Consider the following 23,935-nt stretch of genomic DNA (forward strand, 5'->3'; position numbering starts at 1 on the left):
GCCCTCCACACCTCCTCTGAGTTCCACTCCCCAATGTCCCAGGGCCTGGCTCTTGCTGAATGGAACACCTCCCACACTCTGGCTCCCCCAAGTCTCTCCCGATGCATGCAGGGACTTGTAGTCCCTGGTCTCCACCCTCTCTAAGCTCTGTCTTGAGGTCTGAGCTACCTGGCCACCCCTATTCTCCAGAAACTGGGCACATTTGGGCCCCTGCGCTGCCAGGAGGCATGGGCCCTGGAACGGCTACTGCGGGAGGCCCGAGTGCTCGAAGCAGTATGTGAGCTTAGCAGGCGATGGGAAATCCCTGCCACCTCTGCCCAGGAAGGTAAAAGCTGTGTGGGCTCTGGCTCGTGTCTGCCCCAAAGTTCCTCCCTTGCCCTATCCCACCTACGCGCCTGTCTCCCCACCGGCTCGTTCTGTTGCTGACGGTTTTCCTGCACCTCCTCACAGTGGTGCAGTTTTCGGCCTCCCGGCCCGGCTTCCTGACCTTCTGGGACCAATGTACAGAGGGACTCAGCCCCTTCATCTGCCCTGTGGAGCGGGTGCTCCTCACCTTCTGCAATCAGTACGGCGCCCGTCTCTCCCTGCGCCAGCCAGGCTTAGCCGAGGCTGGTGAGTGGGCTGCCTACCTGCCCCCTCTGCTCTCCTTTCTCAGATCCCCAGTGATGGGACCTCAGGGAAAGCCAGGTCAGCCCACAGAGACATGCTGATATGAGCACTGGGAAGAAGCATCTAAGGCTCATGCCTCAGCACAAAAGGGCCCAGATTGGACCCTTTTGTGCTGGGTCCCTGGACCTGCGCATGGGGTGGGAGCACTCTTCCCTCTAAGGACCCAGGTCCATCCACACCCTGAGACCTGCGGCACTGCCTCCCACAGTGTGTGTCAAGTTCCTGGAGGATGCCCTGGGGCAGAAGCTGCCCCGGAGGCCCCAGTCAGGCCCTGGAGAGCAGCTCACCGTCTTCCAGTTCTGGAGTTACATCGAAGCCTTGGACAGCTCCTCCATGGAGGCCTATGTGACCGAGACTGCCGAGGAGGGTGAGGCAGTAGCCCTGGTCACAAAGTGGCCTGATGCTATGGGTGGGTCTGAAGGTGTGAATTCAGGACCTGAAGGTACAAAAGAACCCACCCCGGGAGGCTCTTTGCCCTGCCAGCTTGTTCCAACTGACACCCCCCTGCCCGGCTTCCTTCTTTCAGTGTTACTGGTGCGGAATCTGAACTCAGATGACCAGGCTGTTGTGCTGAAAGCCCTGAGGTTAGCACCTGAGGGGCGGCTTCGAAGGGATGGGCTCCGGGCCCTCAGCTCCCTGCTTGTCCATGGCAACAACAAGGTCATGGCTGCTGTCAGCACTCAGCTCCGGAGCCTGTCACTGGGCCCTGCCTTCCGGGAAAGGGTAAGAGTCGGGCAGGGCTCCCTGAGGGCAAAGGCTGGGGTCCCAGGCTCCCAGTGTCTGGCTAAGTCTGCCCTCCCACCCTTAACCAGGCCCTACTCTGCTTCCTGGACCAGCTCGAGGATGAGGATGTGCAGACGAGAGTGGCTGGCTGCTTGGCCCTGGGCTGCATCAAGGTGACCCCTTTCTCTCCCCTCCCAGCTCCCCAAGCCCTGGGTCCTGAGCCCTTCTCACCTGCTCCACTGGGCCCACCTCAATGCTCTCTCCCCTGGTAGGCTCCTGAAGGCATTGAGCCCCTGGTGTACCTGTGCCAAACGGACACAGAAGCCGTGAGGGAAGCAGCTCGGCAGAGCCTGCAGCAATGCGGTGAGACTGGGGAATGGGAGATATGGGTCAAGTTGAGTTCTATGACATTTTGGCTGCTGGGAATAGGGGTGAGATGGGGTCAGGGGTGGGAGGGCCAGGGCGGGGCTAGGGCCTCTCCTGACCCCATCTTTATCCATTACAGGGGAAGAGGGACAGTCTGCCCATCGACGGCTGGAGGAGTCACTGGATGCCCTGCCCCGCATCTTCGGGCCCGGCAGCATGGCCAGCACGGCATTTTAAACTCCCCACCCACCGGCCCCCAGTGCCCCTTCCCCCCACTTTCAGGGCTTACCAGGCACTGGCAGGGAGGGTGAGGGCTGGCTCCAGACACTCCTCCCTCACAGATTCCTATCAATGAAAATCTAATATATTCTCCTTTTGTCCTCGGGGTGGGAAGAGTCAGTGCCGCAGTCAAGTGCCTCCCAGCCTCGGCTCAGCACACTTGCCATAGATCGGTGTCCCGGGCCTGGCCGTCCTGCCTCTGCCCTGCCACGTCCCTTGGTTTTGTATTTTATTTACAGAGTTTTACAGAAAATAAAAAAGCAAAATGCCTTTCCTACATAGCCTGGACTGGTGCACTACTGACCTTCTGCTCCAGCACACTCTGGCTGTGGCCCTGACACTAGTGTGTCCACACTCCAACCGTGACAATGCCATGTGCTTTTGCCCTGGAAATCCAGATGGAAGAGAGCCCAGAGGCTGGAACTGGGCTTGGAAAAGAGGGCAGAGGAAGAGGGTGGTGGAGTGTTGCTGAGGAGGCCCGGCCTGCAGGTGGGTGTACCCTGAGCCTGGAAGCTGTGGGCCTAGACTGGAGCCAAACTGTGGAGTTGGCCTAGAGAAGGCCCAAAGGGTGCCAGTCCTGGGAGTGGCTCCCTAGCAGCCAGCTCACTTGGCCAGGAGGCAAAGAGGAAGCAGGCAGGAAAAGGTGTGGTGGTGGCTGGAGCTTCTGGCCACCAGGGAGCAGCAGAACCCCGTCAGGGAATGCCAGGCTTCTGGGTCTTCGCCTCAGCCCAGGCAGCTTCCTACAGAAGGCGCTGAGCACAAGGAGCTCCTTGAGCGCCGGGTAGTTGTGAGGAGATTCTTGCAGAGGCGAAGAGCTGGGGCCTGGGAGGCAGGAGACCCGGATGGCTGCTCTGTGACTCTAAACAGAAAGTCCCTCCTCTCCCTGAGCCACCTCCTCTCTGTAATAACAAACCTGACTAAACCCTGTGACCTCCCCACATCTGGTAGACTCGTGCTGCTTCAGGAAAGAGGGCTCCAGGGAGAGGGCTCACGTGAGTTTATTAACCCCAGAAAGTTAAGTGTTCAATGGGAGGAACCTGAGGGTAGGGGGGGACTTCAGCATGGCAGGCCTGTTCTAAGGAGGGCCCGAGGGAGGCCCACACTCAAGGCTGGAGAAACTGGTCTTCCACCCTTCCCCTCTCCCTCCAGAGCTTTCAATGGAGACAGTGTAAGGGCAGGGCCTTCCCCACTCCCTGAGCCCACTCTGGCGTCCCAGTACCTGTGGCTGTAGCACAGCAGCGTGACACCCTGGGGGGAGTCTGTCCCTGCACTCAGGTAGAGCCAATGAGATGCCAACAGTCCCCCCTGGGGGGTGACCCAGATCCCCAGAGAGCCCTGCCCCCCTGTGTTTTAGAGCTGTGTATGAAGAGGTTTGGCCGGGCCCTTAACCACCTGCTGGGGAAGCCAAGCTGAGCAGAAAAAAAAAACGGTAACAGGAAGGAGCACAGGAAACACCTGTGTGCGGATGCAGGTGGCTCATTCCAGTTGGGTGGGGGCAGGCTGACAGCCCTCAGCGCATCGGCACAGCGCGGTGCTCCCTCTGTGACTGTGACGGCGGCATGGGAGGGATAGTGTAGCTCAGTTTTGGGGTGGTCAGCTGGAGTGGTAGGGGAGGGGAAGGCAAACAAACGATAGAGACCAAGCCAGCACCCAAAGCCAGCCACAGCCTGGGCCTGCCGCAGGGGCTCCTGCAGCAGGGTTCCTGTCCCAGAACCACCCCTAGGAGCCCCTCAGGCCTGAGGCCCCACAAGAGGTCCCCTAGTAGGGCAGGACTGTCCACTGACATCCAAAGCGTGGCCTGTGTGGCGGGGAAAGAGGAAGTGAACACTGGCTGACCAGGTCCTGCGAAAGTGCAGGCGGGGGTGACTGGATTGGCACAAGCTCATGGCTTAACCCACAGGAGGAGACGGGGCCTGGGCAAGAAGTGTAGGATGGGAAAATGTCCCAGCCAGGGGTCAACCGGGACTGTCATTGGAAATCTGAGTGGCTCTACATCTCTGCATTCCAATTCTGGGAAGAGATAAGGTACCTAACTCTGTCCTCTACAAGGAGAGTCCTGAATCCCGAGCCTCGTATTCAGCTCTAGGTGAGGGTGGATATGAAGGTCAGAGTGGGCAGGAGCTAGAATTAGGGCACTGTGAGGTACAGCTGAAGGACTGTCAAGGCCAAGACAAAAAGAGCCTCGGGCCTTTGCCCCACTAACCCTACCCAGCTCAGAACAGTGTGAACCAACCCCAAGACAGCCACTCAACCCCTCTCCATCAGTGACTTGAAGTCAGGCTGGATGGCCTCCTATACCCTGGCTCAGGCCCATGTCTGTGAGATGGTGGGGGGCAGGGAGAGCCCTTGTCCTCCCTCCTGTACACCCTGCCCTCCCCCAACACACATAGCCTCACAGGTCTTCCCACAGGGCGAAGCTCCTCCCAGCACACCTCCCATCTACCCCGCTGTCACACAGGTTTGGGGAGGCACTCACTCCCGCGACTCTGGACAATTGAGAGCCTGCTGCCTCCAGTGATGGGAGGCTGATGACACCATCGGGAGTCAAATGCACCAGAGCAGGGAAAGCCTGTCCCCAGCTGTCCTGTGGAGCCTGTGCCAGCCTCTTGAGGGGACAGAAGGAAGTGGGCCTCCAAGTTCTGTGACACACTGAGAAGCACCCCATCAATCAGGTCCATCAAGGCCACAGCCATGCCTTGGCCACCATCGTTGGGGGTCTCCCCAGAAGAAACTAATAAGCATGCACTGCAAAAAAAGGGACCAGGCTGAGGTAGTCCAGAATACAATTTATTGTGTTGGTGGTCCCTGGAGGCTCCCCCGACTCCCCTCTTTTCCTTTTGCCCTCTTCTAACCTTACCTTTCCTCCAGTCTCCCACTCTTCTTCCTCATGTATTCAAAGCTGCAGAGAACCAAAAAAAAGAAGAAAAAAAAAAAAAAAGGCATGTTGGTAAATGCAAAGAAGCAGATGGGTTGGCACGTGGGAAGAGAACTGCTTCTTTGTCTCGCCTACAGAGTGGGGGTGACTTCCTTGTGTGCTCCTGCCTGGTGTGTGGGTACAATCTGCTGAACCCTAGGCATATGACATGCTCCCCCCAACCCCAAACAGCCCTGGAGTGCCCTATTTAGGCCATCCATCATCCATGGACAGAAGGCTCTTGGCTTGGCTGCCAGACCTGGCTCTTCTGGGCCTACGTAATACCGAAGGGTGAGCTTGGGAAGGACTCCCGGGCCTATACAAACAGCTCAGGAAGAACATCTATCATTTGGAAAAGAAGACGGTCATTGACCTGCGAGAAGGGGCCTCTTGTTTCAGAAGGCTGCAGTGGGGTGTGCAATGGGGTCACAGTTTAAGTTTAATGTCAATGGTCACATCTCACTTATCTCTGAAGACACCCAGGGCATATGGATCTTCAATAAGTACTGACTTGGAGCAGCTGAATAAGCAGATGAATTGCCATGCTAACACCAACGTTTCTATTTCCTCTGAATCTCCTTACAACTTTCTCCTCCACCTCCTCCTCAGGCATCCTCTTATAAACATCACTCCACAGGATTCCATTCTAGGCCCTTTTCTCCTCTCTTTTGAAATGCACTCCCTGAACCACCTCATCCATTTCTCTGGCTTCCATCTATATGCTGAGGCTGTATGCCAGTGATTCACACGGCTCTCTCACCTCCCGACCCCCATATCCAACTGCTGACTGGACACCTTTTGAACAGCATTCTCAAAATCAAACTTATCTCAAAACCTGTTTCTCCTCCAGAACTTCTGGAGAAAGTACTCAGGTACTCAAGCCACACAACTGGGCCTCACCCTTGACTTTTTCCCTGTCCCCTCTTCCAGCCATCAGAATCTTCTCAATTAAATGCCCTAAATATTTCTAAATTCTGTCTGCTTCTCTTTATCCCCATTGGCACCACTCAGTTTCAGGACATGTTGACCTCTCTCCTAAACACTAAAACTGCCCCCTCACAGGCTCCCTGCCTCTGATCTTGCCCTTCTTCCGTCCATTCTCCATGGTGCAAAGTGATTTCTAAAAACATAAACCCACCACTACAGTTTCTCTTTCTCTTAGGGAAAATTCCAGCCCCCTCAACCTGGCTCACGAAGGCTTTTAAGTGTGTTCCTCTCTCCAGCCTCACTTCTGCCACCTAACTTCTCAGTCTGCACTGGACCTCACCAAACCACCTGCAGGGCTTGCTTGCCCCTCTGTGGTACACTCTTCCCACTCCTCATCTTGCCTTGCTAATGCCTGGTTACCTGATAGGCTTCAACCTAGACATCACAAATTTCTTCATGAAGCTTCCCTTCCACTGGGCTCCTGTCACAGAAGCATGCATTTCCCCTAGTACAGTACTAGGGGAATCACACCCCATTGCAATCGCTCATTTACTTTGTACCCTCCAATATATACATCCACAAGTATTTTCTGACTAGTCTACTAGGTAACAGGTACCACCCAAGTCTGCAAAAGATGATTGGTGCCTTGCTTGTAGAGCTCGGTCCAAGTGTTTTGTTTTGTTTTTAAACAGCTTTATTGAGATTTAGTCCATGTACCATGCAATTCACCCATTTAAAATGTACAATTCAGTAGTGGCTTTTAGTGTATTTACAGAGTTGTACAATCATCACAATCAATTTTAGAGATTTCATCAACCCCAAAAGAAATTCGGCACTCCTTAGGTATCATCCCTGGGAACTCTACATCCCCTTCCCTTTCCCAGCCCCCAGCCCCCGAGGCAACCACTAATCTACTATAACCACAGATCCTATAGATTTGCCTATTCTGACATTTCTTTTTTTTTTTTTTTTGGCCGCACCACGCAGCATGTGGGATCTTAGTTCCCCGACCAGGGATCGAACCCGCACCCCCTGCAGTGGAAGCGTGGACTCTCAACCACTGGACCGCTAGGGAAGTCCCTGGATGTTTCTTATAAATGAAATCAGGTTAGGTCTTTCCAACTTACCCAATTGTAAGATTCACCTGAGAACTTCCATGGAGATTCAAATTCAGAGACCAGGGAATCTGTATTTTAAACACGTGCTCCAGGCAGTTCTCTATTTGATCAGGCTGCATCTGCCTTTACTGTCTCCAGCAAAAGTGGGTCAAGAAATAGCTTTTGATGAATACCGCTAAAACTTAACACGATCTGAAAACATTTTGAACATGAAAGGACAGTGTATGTTTAATGCAGAAAAAGCCTGGATACTCAAAATACCCCCCAGAGTCCCCCATGAAACATTGCTCTTTAGAACGCACTTTTACTGGGACTTCCCTGGTAGCGCAGTGGTTAAGAATCCGCCTGCCAATGCAGGGGACACGGTTAGAGCCCTTGTCCAGGAAGATCCCACATGCTGTGGAGCAACTAAGCCCGTGCGCCATAACTACTGAGCCTGTGCTCTAGAGTCCGCGTGACACAACTACTGAAGCCCGCGCGCCTAGAGCCCGTGCTCCGCATAAAGAGAAGCCACCGCGATGAGAAGCCCGCGCACCGCAACAGAGAGTAGCCCTGCTCGCTGCAACTAGAGAAAGCCCGTGCGCAGCAACGAAGACCCAATGCAGCCAAAATATAAATTAATTAATTAATTATTTTAAAAATGCACTTTTAGCACGGGGATCTCAAATAAGGAATGGAATGGAAGCCTGAGCAGGGGACAATATAGGGAGGGAGAACTGAGATCAGACCAGTGGAGGCGGCAAGCAAGTTGCATCCACAGGGGCCAGAGGGGGCAGTTAGAAAGGGGCTTGTGGAGTGGCTGAGGAGTTTGGGATTTACCCCCAGGACACTGGGGAGTCATCCATGGGCTTGAAGCAGGGGAATTTTGTGATCACATCTGTGCTTTGGAAAGGTCGCTTTGGCAGTTGTGTGGAGGGAGGAAGCGGGGAGCAGTGAGGAGTCTGCTGCTGTGGTCAAAGTGACGGTGCCCGAGCCAGGATGGAGGCAGTGGACACAGAGAGGAGGTTAGAGTGAAGAGATGTTCTGAAGGTAGAATGGACAGGATTTGGAGATTGATGGGATGTGGGAGATGAGAAAATGAAGCTCAGGTTTCTGGCCTGTGTGGTGGATGGGTTGTGGCATCTTTCACTGAAAAGGGGGAGCCCTAGAGAAGCAAATTGGGAGGAGAGTGACAAGGCTCATAAGGGTGGCCTGGGAGCCATCCAGGAGGAAGTGTCCAGAAAGAAGCTAGATTCGTAGATCTGGGCAAGAAAAGAAGGGTGTAGGCAAGAGGCAGAACTTTGAGAGTCCTCCTTGCTTTACTGATATCCAGTGACCAATCTGTTCCTCCCACACATGCAGCCCATGCCTTTTACTTGCTTCTCCATCCTTGACTTTTACCTACTAATGCTCGAGGTTTAGTGTCTCCAGACTAATATAAGACAAAACATAAGGCCCTTGAGGGCTAGGGACTTCATCTCTCTCCAGTATTACCCTAGCCTTGAGCATAGACCTGGGCATTGAGCAGTTATTCAGGTTACAGATTAATAAGTCATGATTCCAAATACCTCTGCTATCTGCTTTCCAAGTGGCTGGAATTTCTCCCATTAAAGCCCTTCCTGGGACTTCCCAGGCAGTCCAATGGTTAAGACGCCGCGCTTCCAATGCAGGGGGCACAGGTTCAATCCTTTGTCAGAGAACTGAGATCCTACATGCTGCATGGTGCGCACCCCCAAAATAAAATAAATAATAAAATAAAATAAAATAAAGTTTTAAAAAAAACCTCTTCCTTTGGGTTAAGGCAATAGTGTCCAACTTGCATTAGAGGGCAGACACCTTTTTACCCTTAAACAAATCACATAAAATTCGGAGAAGGGGGAGAAAATGAGGGAGCAGAGAGGCCCAGAGCCTGCCTGATAGACCTCCCTTCCTCTTCCCCCTCCCAAGCAGCCCCTGAGCTAAAGCATCATGTCCAGAGGATCCCTATAAAAATGGAAATGCTACCTAACAGTGAGAAGCCCTGAGCAGCCAGTGAAAGAACAGGAAGAGAGAGGGTGGGGCTGGAAGATCTGAGTACTCATTCTGGTTTTGCCAAGTTACTGGACGACTCTGAGCAAGTCACTTCATTTCTAGAGCTTAGGACAAAACTGTGGCTGGCTCTTCAAAAAGAACTGTGAACATCAGTTGAAAGGGCAGGCATGAAGGTGTTTTGCAAAGTGAAAAGTGTAAAGATTAGACGGAATATTTAAGGGTGATCAATGAATACCTGAAAAATGCAGGTAAGAGCACAGAGAACAAAAGTGACCTACTTCTCAAATGTGAGATGTAGGCCCAGGCAAAGTCCTTCTTTAGACTTTAGAGAGCAGTAGTTTGAGCTGAGAGGTAAAAAATAAACAGGGTTTTTACAGGGGTCTGAAGAAAGCAGACATCAATAAGGAAAAAAATTCCTGTGGTCTGGGTAGGAGATGATGTAGAAGGGCAGGTCTTTAAATTTAGGAGAAAGTGGTTGGCCTTGGCAGCTGACATTGAAAGCTTTCCAAACATCTTATAAGGTTTAGTATCACTACACCCTAGTTCAAAAGTATGGGATGACTTGCTATCCCCCCAACACTCTTCTACCCTTTTATGTCCTTGATTATCGCTCTTCACCTTACACACCTTTGCCTTGTTAATGCCTTCTGATCCTTTAACACCCAGTTGAAATGAGATACTCCTGGGGAATGATTTGCTCCTTTATCTATGAGTTCATTTCTTCTCATTATAACAATTAATGCATTAATTGTTTTTTGGTTTTGTTTTCTAAATTTTGAGTTTAAGGGCAGGAAACACATCTTGGGTCATCTTTGTATCCCCAGTGCCTAGAAAGGGAGCTGAACACAGCTGGTACTCAATAAATCTTTGCTGAATTGGAATATATCTCACACATGTCCTCAACAGACACAGAGAAATGGGAGTGTTCAGGTGTAGCTTTAGGTCTTACCCCCAAAGTGGGCAGGAAGAGTCTTGCCCATTGTTACTTAGAAAATCAGCACATCTCTCTTCCATTTGTTGATGATTCTCTTGCTTAATGAGTTCCAAAAAACACATAAATGATCAAGATTATTGCAAGCTTTACCTGGGGGCAATAGTGGGAGCTAAGGAAGATGTTGGAAATAGAATTGTTCTCCTGAGAATTACAGCACAAAGTACACTTTTCTTAGAAAGAATGGCTTCCAGGCCAAGGAACGCTTAGTCAGTAAGTAATTCTACTAATTAATCTAGAAAGACCATGTCCATCAGAAGGTAGATTTGGGAGTGAGGGTAGGTTACTAAGAAGCATAAAAATAAAAGAAATAATAATGATCGTTTACATTTATTATATGATTACTGGTGCCTAGAACTATGCCTAAAGTTTTACTTGCATTTTCTCATTCAGTCCTTAGTAAAGTACAATTATCATCCCATCTTATGGAGAAGAAACCTGCAGTTGAGTTGTTACTAATTCACCCAAGATCACACAGCTAATAAGGAGCCAAGACAATATTCAAATGCCAGACAATCTGACTCCAGCATCAGAGAGGATGATATTAAACACTTAAGTTATATAAATTACATCTCAACCTAATGAACTGCTTACCAAAGCTTTCTAGTAATATGGCTTCCCAGGAGGCTCTCCTATAGGGACAGAATATGCCTTTTGCCAGCATGTGAGCACCAGTCCACTTCCCAGTTAGTCACTTGGCTTATCCATCAAGCTCCTGTGCACCTGATGAGTCCCTAAGGAAGGAATCCACTCTCGAGGCTGAGGGCCAGATCCTAGAACGTGGTGACTTCACCAATGCTATGTGGTAAGCTGACAGCCTTCTGCTGATAATGCCCTGAACTCCTGTGAACTACAAACCTGAGACAGTCCATGGGAAGAACACTTCCTTAAATCACTTGGTGCTTTTAAGTCACCACAGTTCTCGTTGGTGACGCAGTCTGGGATAGTACTGCAGGGAACAAACCTGTCCTTATTTTTATCATCCCAACTGTTCCACAGGCTCTCATCATATTACTTTTCCTTCTCACCTTGTTTCTGTCCAGCATGAAACAGCCTATCCTGTTGGTTTGGCTTTCCGTTTCTTGGTCTTTGGGGCCAATTTCATGAAGTAGGACACATCACCATTTCCTGCAAGAAGAAAACATTTCCTTTTGTTCCTTCCTAGTGATCCTCAGCATTTTCTCAGCCATGTAAGAGAAGCATATGGGAATCTTTGTCTTCAGAGAGCCCGCTCCAAGGCCACTTGGACCCCATTCCTGGCTTCTAACTGATGCCTCAGAGGTCATATAGTTGTAATTATAGTTGATATAATATAAATATAGTAGTTGTCTTAGTCCATTCAGGCTGCTATAACAAAATACCACTGACTAGGTGGCTTATAAACAGCAGATGTTTACTGTTCACAGTTCTGGAGGCTGGAAAATCTGAGGTCAAGGCACCAACATGGTCATATTCTGGTGAAGGCCCTTTTCCTGGTTCATAGCTGTGCCTTCTTGCCATGTCCTTACATGGTGGAAGGGGCTAGGAGCTCTATGAAACTTCTTTTATAAGGCACTAGCCCCATTTATGAGGGTTCCGCCCTCAGGACTTAAGCACCTCCCAAAGGCCCCACTTACTAATACCATCACATCTAGCATTAGGATTTCAACATACGAATTTTGGGGAGGACACAAATATTCAGACCTTAGCAGTTGTAAATATAATTGTAAATACAATTGAGGGTTTTTGCCATCTAAATACATTGCCTTGGACTTCCTTGGTGGTCCAGTGGGTAAGACTCTGCGCTCCCAATGCACGGGACCCAGACTCCATCCCTGGTTGGGGAACTAGATCCTGTATGCATGCCACAACTAAGAGTCCGCATGCCACAACTAAAAAAGATCCTGCATGCCACAACTAAGACTGGGAGCAGCCAAACTAAATAAATCAATAAATAAATACATTGCCTTATATTTATCCACATGAATGCTTTAGAGGTGTGGAGAAAAGGGAACCCTCTTGCACTGTTCATGGGAATGTAAATTGATACAGCCACTATGGAGAACAGTATGGAGTTTCCTTAAAGAACTAAAAATAGAATTACCATATGACCCAGCAATCCCACTACTGGGCATATACCCAGAGAAAACCATAATTCAAAAAGACACATGCACCCCAATGTTCATTGCAGCACTATTTACAATAGCCAGGTCATGGAAGCAACCTAAATGCCCATCGACAGATGAATGGATAAAGAAGATGTGGTACATATATACAATGGAATATTACTCAGCCATAAAAAGGAACGAAATTGGGTCATTTGTAGAGACGTGGATTCATCTAGAGACTGTCACACAGAGTGAAGTAAGTCAGAAAGAGAAAACAAATATCGTATATTAACGTATATATGTGGAACCTAGAAAATGGTACAGATGAACCAGTTCGCCGAGCAGAAATGGAGACACAGAAGTAGAGAAAAAACATATGGACACCAAGGGGGGAAAGCGGGTGGGGAGGGAGGTTGTGGGGTGATGAATTGGGAGATTGGGATTGACATGTATACACTGATGTGGATAAAATGGATGACTAATAAGAAAAAAAATAAATAAAAAATAAACATAAAAAAGAAGACATTCTTTTTTTTAAAAATAAATTTATGTATTTATTTATTTTTGGCTGTGTTGGGCCTTTGTTGCTGCACGCGGGCTTCCTCTAGTTGTCGTGAGCGGGGGCTACTCTTCTTTGCGGTGCGTGGGCTTCTCATTGCGGTGGCTTCTCTTTGTTGCGGAGCACGGGCTCTAGGTGTGCCGGCTTCAGCAGTTGTGGCTCGCGGGCTCTAGAGCGCCGGCTGAGTAGTTGTGGCGCACGAGCTTAGCTGCTCCGCGGCATGTAGGATCTTCCCGGACCAAGGCTTAAACCCATGTCCCTGCATTGGCAGGCAGATTCTTAACCACTGCGCCACCAGGGAAGTCCTAAAAGACACTCTTGAAGCTTAAAGATAAGATGGTTTGAGGCAAGGTCTTAGAGAAAGCGAATTAGTCAGATTATTAAAGATACCAGAAAGAAAAGAAGCTAAGCATTAAAGTGTAAGTCAGCTTTGTTTCCAGTACATAGTTCCTAAGTATACCAGGAGTTGTTTGGAGTGGAGGGCTGAAAAAAATGCAAAATGCAAATATTCCAGAGGTGTCTGGTAATTTTTCTCTAAGTTTGCCTTTTCTTTATGCTTGAGTCCTCAGGTGTACATAAGAGACTACTGGAATAACTTGGTTTCTAGAAAAAGGGGTCACATGTAAATTTTCCAGATACTTCACACATTTCTAGAATAGTAAATAATCACATAAGGCAAGTACCTATTACTAGAAATCAGAAAACTAGGGTGTTGGTGCTGAGAAACCAAATTATCCCTTTTCTTCATGTCTGTACCCAAGCAGTTGAATGTTGCTTAGAGAAAAACCGCATACTGGGCCAACTGGTTTAACTTTAAACTCATGATCACAAACTTCAAATGAGTACCCGATACCACCAAGGCAGGCCCACTAGGAAAACTGCAAGCTTGCTTTCTCTCTCCCCTGCATTTGCACCCATCTTCACTCTTGTTACCCTAATTTCCACAGTGGAAGCATCCTGTTCCTATCCAAGGTCAATCCTCCCAGTTTCCTTATATCCTCCCATGAATTTCACCCTGATTTAAGTCAAGCAAGGGAATTCCCTGGCAGTCCAGTGGTTAAGCGCTTTCACTCCTGTGGGCCTGGGTTTGATCCCTGGTCAGGGAACTAAGATCCTGCAAGCCCTGTGGCGCAGCAAAAAAAAAAAAAAAGTCAAGCAAGGCTTCGCTCTCCTGTATCACTCCCAATGACAAATAAACATGCTCTAGAACCCTTTCATATTTTAAAACATGCTCTAGAATTCTTTCATCCTCCCTTAACCCCATATCCTTCCACATTTATCCCTGAATTTCTTTGCTCCCTTCGCAGCTAAGCTTCTCTCATGTTGCCTATGTGTGCTGTCTCTATTTCCTCACTTTCCTGTTCACTCTTCAACCCATTCTAGTCAGGTCCACACCTCTGATTTACCAACATGAATCAAGCCAAAGTCACCAATGATAATCTCATCTTCCAAGGTGACCAATTCAATATAGCCATGTTTCTGGCCCAAGTTTACCTCTCAGCAGCACTAAACACAGTTGACCATTCCCCTCCTACCTGAACCCTTCGCTGCCCTTGGATTCCAAATTCAACACTCTGTGGATTTCCTTCTGTCTTCCTGGCTGTTCCTTCTCAGTCTCCTTCTCCATTACCCTATCTCTAAATGCTGGAGTGCCTAGGATTTGGCCTTGGAACTTCTCTTCACTCTTTCCTCCAAGTCAGAGGTCTTATCAACTGACAGCCCCCACGTGCGGCTTAATCAGCTCATGCAGTTTTAAAACATCTGACTTAGTTGCCAACACCTGGAGATGTTACACAAACCCCCCCCCCCCCAGATTTCCTTTAAAAAGAAAAAAACAAAATATCTGTCAACATTGGGCTAACATTCTCATAATGGAACAATCAGCTCAATGGAGCAGAAGCTGCCCACTTGATGGGTCAGTTTGTTCTCCGTGATCTAAGGTAAGGGAGTTGAGAATACAGTCCTGAGTTAGATTCCCATAAGTATCAAAGACTGTCCTCCCTGAGCCACCAGAACATCTTCCAGTCAGTCTTCAGGGAATTTTACTGCTGGTTGGGTAGAGTCCGCAGGTGCATCTCAGGGAGGGGGAGGGGCGACCGCACTGTGAGGGGCTGAAGGACCCCGCCCACAGAGAGCTTAACAGCTCTCGGGCAAAAACAAGAAATGTAGGTTTTAAAATACACAATTACGCCGCTCCAAATACATAAAGTCCTTTTGGCAAAAGACTGCTATGATCGTGTAAAAGCATCAAGTCTGGCCTTCTTCTGGCCTCTCCGGGCTGAGATGGCCTGGGCACACCAGAAAGCCCTCGCCCTCTTCTCTCACACCCGGTATTAGGAGGCCCTCTTGTAGGGCGGAGAGATCCCCCAAAACCGCTGGGCAAGGACAGCCCTGCTCGCCGTGGCTCGCAGGCGCTGGAATGTTTCTGAGCCGCCGGGAGTGAGAAGGGACCCGCCCGGCCTTACCCGGTGGCGGGCTGCGGTGCGGCGCTCAGAGGGCGGGTCCGGCCCTGGTAGGGCGGAGACTGGGGCGGGGCCCCAGGCGGGGCCCCACCCAAGAACCGCCTCAGCCCCACCGCCTAGACCCGCGCGCGCTTCCTCCAAACACCCTCCCCCCCACCCCCTCCCTTACGGATTCAGAGCGGGTGACTGCAGCTAAGGAACCAGGTCAACCGGGCCGGGATCCTGGACCGCCCAGAGGCGACTGCCTCCGCCCAGGAAGCCCCACCCAGCGGGAGCCCGGACGTCGGGCTCCCTAAGAACCCACGCGCGACCGGTCGAGGGCGCGTGCGGCGTGACGCGACCCGCAGCGCGTCCCGTGACGCCATCGCGCCCGCTTTTGAAAGTTGGCGCCCGGGGCCGCCTCCCATGCTGCCCTGCGCCAACCCCTCCCCTCACCTTTCCTCCCCCGCCCTCCACTCGTCGCCCGACCGGCCCCCCCACCCGTCCCTTCCCTTATCAGCACCCGCGGCCCCGGCAGCGCCGACGCAGGCGCACTGCACCGCGCCGCCGCCATTTTGTGTCCGAGTCTGTGGAGCGATTAAACCGTGCGCGGAGCTGCTTCTTTGGCGGCAGCGGCGGCGGCGGTAGCCGGTGCGGGTGCGTGGAGCTGCCTGGGGACGCCGGGTGGCCGGAGCGGTGGAGCGGCGGCGGAGCGAGCGCTGCGGGGGGTGTGGCGCGGAGGTAAGGGGGCCCCGGGTGGAGGAGGTTTCGCGGGCCGCCTCTAGGTGTCACGATGGGGCCGCTCCGGTCGGCGCTGGCTGTAGCCCGGCGCCAGCGCCGCCGCCGGGGGGTGTTTGTCTCCCTCTACCGTCCCTGCTGCGGCGCGGCTGCCGCCATTGCCCGTCGCCGCCGCCGCGGCCCGGCCGCCCCCCCCCCCCACCGCACCCGCCCGCCCGCCCGCCCGCCCGCTCGCCCGCCCGCTCGCTCGCTAGGCCTCCCTCCTACGGCGCGCTAGGCCTCCGGCGGTGGCAGCGACAGAGGCCCGCGCGCTGGCGACTCCATTTTCCTTCCTTTGTCTCTGCCCTCGAGGCCGGCTCTTGGCCCGACCGATCACCCGGCCGCGGCCCGCCCTCTGCCCTCCGCCCCTCCCGCCATGGGTGGCCTCAGCCGAGAGGCGATCTCCGCTCCCCGGCTTCCGCGCCCGCCTCGCTCAAGTGTCGACACCCAGGCACCGCGCGCGCAGCCAGGTCTCCATGCAGTATGGGTGTCGGGCCCTTGCCGACGCCTCTCGGGCTGCCCATCCTCCAGCCTGCCCAGTCCCGGAACCTACCCTGCGGCCTTGCGAGCGTCCCCCGCCGCCCGGCTGCTCCGCGGTCGCTCCCAGTCCGCGCGTCGCCGCCGCTGGTGTCCGTCTCCACCGAGTGGCGCAGGCGGCGCTGCTGCGGCTGCGAGTAGAGGGACCCCAGAGCTGCCGAGAGCTCCCTCTGCAAGGCTGGCTGAGCTGCTCGCGCCTCGACGCCGCCTGAGCGGGCGGGGGGACGCAAGCTCGCCGCCCCCGCCGGGCCCCGCTGCGCCCCCAAACTAGCGCCCGGGCTCCTCGCCCGATCCGACCGGTGCGGCCCCCCCACGGTGGGCGGAAAGGACACGAGTTCCACAAGTTTTTCTCGAGCCAGGGTCGGATTCCCCTTGCAGTGATAGGAGCCTGACTTTGTGCGCTAAGAGATCTCAAAGGGATCAAAACTTAATTTAATTCTGATCTCAAGTGACGTGACAAATTCCTGAATTCGGGATTATGGGCTGGCTAAATTGGTTCAGGCAACTCTTGAGTTTCCGTCTCGCTTTAAAACGTCCTGACGTTAACTTACTACAGTATTTAGTACCTGATGCTTTTAGGGCTAGGCGAAGGCAGTTTTGCCCCGGGATTGTGCAACCCGATCTAAAGCGCCAGTAGGGCAGAATGAATTTATTCTTGACTCCACTGGTAATTTGCCCATATGCTGAAATATGAGGGATGATGTTGTAATTGAATCCTGGGTCACTAGTTGCAGTTGGTTTATAAATATCTACGCGTAATGTAACCACTTTTTAGTAGCTGACTTCCTGCAGCCCTGAGTTCAGCAATAAGTAAACATTCGCATATGTAGCGTCTTCCTGCTTTCTTTGAGTTTAGATCAAATAGGAAAGTTAAAATTCCAGGTCCCCTTTAGGTGGCAAAAGAAGTTAAACAGGGAATGTATGTTGAATTTATTCTGTCCTTAAGTTATCTTGCATCATTAAAAAGCTTCCTGTCGAATTGCCAGTTTTTTCTTTTCCCTCAAATATTCTAGTACCTTAATACAATATCGTGCAGCACTTGATGTATCAACTGGGGTTGCTTTGGAGAGAGGAAAGTCTTGATTAAATAGCGGGGCGGGGAGGGGGAGTGGGGAGGCTATGTTAAGTTTATGAGGAAATTAAAACAGCCTGGTGCTAAGCAGAATTGACCGGTCTACTGTGTGTAATCTCAATCTGTAGAATTCTGCAGCAAATGCCTCCATAGGGGAGTGTTTTCAACATTACTTTTTTGAACCCTACAAAAATGTTCTTTCTCCCTCTCCTCCATAATAAAGTTGCCCTAAGTAACTAAATGCAGTAGTGTTGATGGAGTGTCAGGCTTGAGAATAGAACCACGCTTAATTGTCTAACATATTGGTCCGTTTGTGTAATTTTTGGCATTCTTGTAATTTTCAGTTTTACTTTCCTTTTGAAATTGTGGATGGCAGGTGGCATGTTTTGCTTATTAAAGTAAGGTCCACACGGGTTAAAATCCAGCGGGTCTGTAGTTGAGTCAGGAGGAAAGCTTGTTTTCCCGGTAGCACTGTGCTCCATAGACCATGTTTTGCTTCTTGATTTCAATTGTGCCATGTACAGCTATCAGCTTCTTGGTCTTACACATCGTTTATGTCTTTTTTTTTTTAAATACTCTATTTATGTATGTATGTATGTATGTGTATATGTATGGCTGTGTTGGGTCTTCCTTGCTGTGCATGGGCTTTCTCTAGTTGTCGTGACCGAGGGCTACTCTTCGTTGTGGTGCGCAGGCTTCTCATTGTGGTGGCTTCTCTTGTTGCGGAGCACAGGTTCTAGGTGTGTGGGCTCAGTAGTTGTGACACATGGGCTTAGTTGCTCCATGGCATGTGGGATCTTTCTGGACCAGAGCTCGAACCCGTGTCCCCTGCATTGGCAGGTGGACTCCTAACCACCGCGCCACCAGGGAAGTCCCGTTTATGTCGTTTTAATGGTATAGATCTTGTCCACAGAGTTGCTGTCCTTTAAGATTTCCTGTATGCCGGGATTCATACTTTGTTTGTTTTGGCTGCGCCGTGCACCATGCGGGATCTTAGTTTCCTGACCAGAGATAGAACCCAGAGATCTAACCTGTGCCCCCTGCTTTGGGAGTGCAGAGTCTTTTTTTTTTTTTTCCTAAGAGTCTTAACCACTGGACCACCAGGGAAGTCCCCCTTGTTTTTATTGGAAAACTAAGTTTACAGAGAGAATAAATTGAGGACATAAGGTTACCCAAGGAAACTTAAATCACTAGTGTGAGGAAGATTACAACAGGAATGTTTACCTACCTAGGAAAATATTGCTTATTTAAGAGTAGCTGGTAAACATAGGGAAATACTGCTTATTTAAGAGTAGCTGTAGGGCTTCCCTAGTGGCGCAGTGGTTGAGAGTCTGCCTGCCAATGCGGGGGACACGGGTTCGAGCCCTGGTCTGGGAAGATCCCACATGCTGTGGAGCAACTGGGCCCGTGAGCCACAACTACTGAGCCTGTGCGTCTGGAGCTTGTGCTCCGCAACAAGAGAAGCCGCGATAGTGAGAGGCCCGCGTACCGCGATGAAGAGTGGCCCCCATTTGCCACAACTAGAGAAAGCCCACGCACAGAAACGAAGACCCAACACAGCCAAAAATAAATAAATAAATAAATACATAATAAAAAAAAAAAAAGAGTAGCTGTAAAAGTTATCTTTAGGGATCCATTCAACCAACTTAAAATTTAGGAGCTATAAAAGTTATCCTTAATATGCATTCAAATTCTAAGAGCTTTAGGATTTTGCTTTAAAGGACATAGAAAAAATGAGGGCACCCACCAAGGACTTCTCTGAGTGGCTTGGGGAGTTCCTTGGGAGTGGCAGAAGCCACCTGTGGCTGACTAGGGCCCTGAGGCAGAGCCTTGCAGAGTGGTGCCTGCTGGCAGAATGTTCCTCTAGAGGCTGGTTTTTTGCTTCAGGGATGCTACTGGCATCAAATTCACTCTACATTAACTACTTTATAGGTTCTATTTCATTTTTTTAAACCAGAAACCTAGTTGACCATTTGTCTAACTTATTTACCTATCTTGATTTCAGATGACTAGAGGCTTTTTTGCCAAAAATTAGGTCCCTCTTCAAACAAGTAGGATTTGTCATAACTTAATGCTTTGAGAAAGAGTGTACAGGTTTAGAAAGAACAATAATGGCAAGTAATGTATAACTTTGAAGACCATGGTTCACAATTAAATGTGTAGGTTTGGTATACCATATTTGTTTTTTTTAAACATCCCCAGACTTTCTCTAGTTGTTGTCTTCAGATCTTCCCTGGCAGTACCTTTGTGCATTTTCTCAGTGTTTAGTATTTGAATGCAAAGATGTGGCATTGCATATAGACTGCTAACATATACCTCAAGAATAGTGATTTTTCCACACTTGATCTTATTTTTAGTCACCCATCAATTTTCAGGGGCGTAAAATTTCATTCCTTTTGACGCATATTAGTGACACTATATGGACTCCAATACAAAAGTGTTTTGTGGACTAAATGCACTAATTCTCTTCTTAGGTTGTTATAAATTGCCTTTTCAACAGAGAAGACTTTTCTTTAGCTTCATCTGGTAAAGTATTATATCAGTTTAGTTTTGTGGGCTTTAGTTATGAGATGGGTTCCCTCTTAATTGTACCTCATATGCCAAATTCTTTGGAAATGCTTAAATTTAGCTCTTTCATTTTATTTGGGAGTTTCTCCCCCCCACCCCCCCACCATGGAGTTAAGTACCACTCTACCATTGCCTGAAGCTTGACAGTCCATTTATTTGTATTTTAGGGAGAGAATTGTCAAGTAACAGTATGACCTAACAGTATTTTATTATTTGTCTGAAAAGAGATATTTCATTGCTGTGCTTCTAGGATTTTCAAAGGTCAGTAGTGAAATCTCCCCCCATAGTTATCTTTTTTTTTTTTTTTTAAGAAAGTAAATCTTTTTTTTTTTTTTTAATTTATTTATGGCTGTGTTGGGTCTTCGTTTCTGTGCGAGGGCTTTCTCTGGTTGTGGCAAGCGGGGGCCGCTCTTCATCGCGGTGCGCGGGCCTCTCACTATCGCGGCCTCTCTTGTTGCGGAGCGCAGGCTCAGTAATTGTGGCTCACGGGCCCAGCTGCTCCGCGGCATGTGGGATCTTCCCAGACCAGGGCTCGAACCTGTGTCCCCTGCATTGGCAGGCAGATTCTCAACCACTGCGCCACCAGGGAAGCCCCATAGTTATCTTATTACATGAAAAATACAGTTTTTACTTGTGGTTTAAACTAAATCAGTAAAACCACTACTTGCTGAAGATAAGGAAATAAACTGTTAAAGGAGTATTACTGCATCTATAAGAATTAATTTTTTGGTAGTTTAACTGTATTTACATTATTTGGTTGCAAGGTCACAATGGGGTGTTATTTTGATAACCAGAAATCTTTAGTTCTTTATATATTTAGCAAATGTTTAAAAAAATAAGTGAAGGTTTTATTATTGACTTGTTAGACGTTTACAGCATGTCAATTAGTAATGTGACGTTTTAGCAAGTATATTGTTTCCCAATTTTATTAGTCTTCCTTTTGCCCTCATTTTGCTTTTCATACTGTATCTGCATTTGTGTGTGTTTGGTGTTCATAAAATGATTTGTGCTTCTATTTTAGAATGATCACAGACCTGGGGCCAAAGAACAAGATGCAGTAGTGGACAGATTGCTGACCAGAGGCTTGAGAGCTGAGTTCTGTCTTCCCTGCTCAAACTGACTTTGCAGCCACGGAGAGGTAAATGCTGTTTCCATTTCTTGGTCTTAAAAATAAGAGTAATAAGACCTTCCTGGGGTTGGAGGATTTGCTGGATCATTCTTGGGTATAGGAGATACAGGACAGTGGGTGATTGAGGGCATACAAGCTTTATATTCAGGCAGTACTCCATTTGAAACTCTGCGTGCACTGTTGTATACTAGCTGGGTGACACTGGGCAAATTACTTAACCTTTCTACTCCTACAGTCCTTATTTGTGAGAATAATACCAATTAAAGAGACTATTCTCGGAGTTGATGAGAATGTGTATAAAGCATCAAGTACCATTCTGAGTATGTACATAGAAAGACACAAGGATATGGTGGCTGCTTTTCTGTAGAAACCCAAAATACATTCCAAATGTACATTCCATTCAACCCAAATATACATTCCAAAATGTATATTTTGAATCTTGGCAAATGACCTCAAAAGTCCATGGCTTGTGGCAATTTGTAATTTTGATGAGGAACAGATGGAATCCTATTATTGGGGAAGCTGGTATCCTAGATAAAAATTGTCTCACTTAATTTGATTTAACCTAGCTGATAACCCATGTTTGCTTCGTAGTGTTACAGTCATTATAAATAATTTTTTAAAAAACATTTGAAAAGGTCACTTAAAATTTACTTTAGCCTACAATTTCTGCTATGAAATATAATGAACAGTATAGGGAACTTGAAACAGGCCTCTCATAAATGTCAGAGTCTACTAGGCTTTGGATTTCATTAACAATAAAGTAGGGTTCTAGGTGTGAAAATTATCTCTTCTCAGGCTACCAGGAAAAACATCTTTCTTATCCCCTAGAAAATGTGAAAATAGTTTAATTGCACTCGTGTAATGGCGAAAAGGAGTGTAAAAGTGAGGGTTACAAATGCTGAGATTAGATAAGCTTATATGAATGAATCATCTAAATGACTATTAAGATTTTTCTTACAAGCTGTGCCTGGACAAATAGAGAGGAGGAAGGGAACAGGAGTGAAAGCTCTTCTCTTCTTCAACTCTCTGTTTTCCAAGTGGGCAGCTTGGTACCTCGATAGATATGAAGGACAAGATGTATGTGCTAGTATTCTGTTGCTCCAGAAATAACTTGTGCCCTGCAGGTTCTTTTAATGTTGACACACAGTGCATACTAATGAGCTGCTGAAAAGAGAAACAATACTGATTTGAAAAGCTATTGAGAGAACTAGCCTTAAGAGTTTGGGGAATGGGGTTGTAAGAACATTTTGGTCACTTTTAAGTGTTATGACTAGTTTAATTGTTTAGATCCCTTGTTCTCAAACTGGGATATGAATACCCTTAGGGTACAAAGTGGTATGATTCCGGGGTACTTGACGCCACAAGATAAACATGACCCATCTTCTTGGAGCTTCAATTGTGCTCACTGAGGGGGCGGTGAGTTAAGTAATTTAACTGGTAAGTAATTACACATTTTTTTACATTAAAGCAAATATATATTTTAGGAGAAGAATGTGAACTCTATGACTGTCTAAGATAACACAGGTCTTCAACAAAATAGGGCATGAGTGCTTGGGAGTGGGAAGCCCTATTTGTATAGGTACTACAGTGCAAACATTTGAGAAGCAGTACTTTTGAGCTATGTAACAGCTCTACCATCCAGCTCCTTACTTTGTCCCCTGTAGTATCTACTGTGGACTATAGAAGTTAAATTGTATTAAATGGAGCTTGTTTGCTTGTATGCATGTTCCTACACATGCCCAACATGCACAAGAGCTCTGTGCAGATTGGTAGACAGTTCTAGATGGCTGGACCAAGTCATCAAGACCATTCCAATGACATAAGAATTATAATTGAAAAGAAAAGCAGCAGCAGTGACCAAAATCAGGTCTAAAACTGTAAATTCTATAAAACAGAATTTTGAAAACAAATGTCACGTTAACTCGAGCATAATTAACAATTTATACTGGTTTTTGTACCTGCCCCCCTGCCCCCATTCAGGTTAGTCAGAGTCATAATAAAATGGCTAAATCCTAAGCTATAGACCTTATGACTCCTAAAATAATTATTTGAAAGCATCAATTCTTAACTGTTTTGTGTGTTTTACAATCTCTAAGTATTGTTACTAGAGTATTGCTCTTAATGTAAATGGCACTTAAGAATTACATTTTCTGTATTGATAATGCCTGCTCTTTGAATACAGGTTTTATATTTGAACCTAACTGGTTCTAGATATACTGAAATGTGACTTTCTCTGAAATGATGTAAATTGGATCAACTCAGATACTTAGATGTGCTCTAAATACCTGCAATATTTATTTATTGAGCACTTGTAATGTGCTCATTCCGTCCTTTGAACACTTGCCTTTCTACTTTGTGCCAGGGAGTGCATTAGGTACTGGGGATTTCAAGATGAGTAAGAAAAGGTTCCTTTTCCTGAGGGTCTTAAGTAGAGTATGGGGCAAGAGATCTATAAATAAGTGTTGTCAGTGCTCTGATAAAACTGTGTTCAGGGTGCAGGGAGGATGGTCAGTTACAGAAGTTAGTGAAAGGTGTTGGGAAAGGCTTTCTGGAGGAGAGACCCTGATCTAGGTGTATCAGGAAATACAAAAGAAGCATAAAATTAGATTTTAATCTTACTAGGGCACCAAGGCTTAGCCAGCGTGCAGCTTGATAGCTGTGGCAAGTTCATAAAGGGTGACTTCCTTGTCCATTCCTTCCCATTTGTAAAATGACATATCTACTCTATTGGAGGCTTATGACAGTTAAATGTAGTATCGTTAAGG

At 48.3% G+C, this 23,935-nt stretch overlaps 2 protein-coding genes and 1 long non-coding RNA gene across 11 annotated transcripts in view; 2 read left to right on the forward strand and 1 right to left on the reverse strand.

Moving 5' to 3' along the window:
* RIPOR1 (RHO family interacting cell polarization regulator 1) overlaps positions 1-2,316 on the forward strand; it is a 31,128-nt gene extending 28,812 nt beyond the window's left edge. For all 6 annotated transcript variants that reach the window (XM_082439558.1, XM_082439557.1, XM_082439556.1 and 3 more), the window contains 7 exons: positions 190-325; positions 451-612; positions 878-1,036; positions 1,196-1,392; positions 1,482-1,565; positions 1,665-1,755; positions 1,898-2,316. In XM_082439558.1, coding sequence (XP_082295684.1) covers positions 190-325; positions 451-612; positions 878-1,036; positions 1,196-1,392; positions 1,482-1,565; positions 1,665-1,755; positions 1,898-1,995 — 927 coding nt within the window. In that variant the 3' untranslated portion in view covers positions 1,996-2,316. The remainder of the gene's footprint in view (positions 1-189; positions 326-450; positions 613-877; positions 1,037-1,195; positions 1,393-1,481; positions 1,566-1,664; positions 1,756-1,897) is intronic.
* Positions 2,317-2,427: 111 nt separating this feature from the next.
* Positions 2,428-21,049, reverse strand: LOC309649578. Its single transcript, XR_014257207.1, has 3 exons — positions 16,415-21,049; positions 11,026-11,125; positions 2,428-4,936 (listed from the first exon to the last, which is right to left on the reverse strand). It is a non-coding gene; the product is annotated as an uncharacterized lncRNA (long non-coding RNA).
* The window catches only part of CTCF (CCCTC-binding factor), a 50,163-nt gene continuing 41,895 nt past the window's right edge, over positions 15,668-23,935 (forward strand). For 3 of the 4 annotated variants that reach the window (XM_082439609.1, XM_082439611.1, XM_082439612.1), the window contains exons 1-3: positions 15,668-15,825; positions 21,060-21,176; positions 22,495-22,607. The gene's annotated coding sequence lies outside the window, so the exon portion shown is untranslated. The remainder of the gene's footprint in view (positions 15,826-21,059; positions 21,177-22,494; positions 22,608-23,935) is intronic. The other variant, XM_082439610.1, reaches the window with a different exon arrangement.

This window comes from Balaenoptera physalus (assembly GCF_965194825.1).
Source record: "Balaenoptera physalus genome assembly, chromosome: 19".
NCBI classification, from domain to species: domain Eukaryota; kingdom Metazoa; phylum Chordata; class Mammalia; order Artiodactyla; family Balaenopteridae; genus Balaenoptera; species Balaenoptera physalus.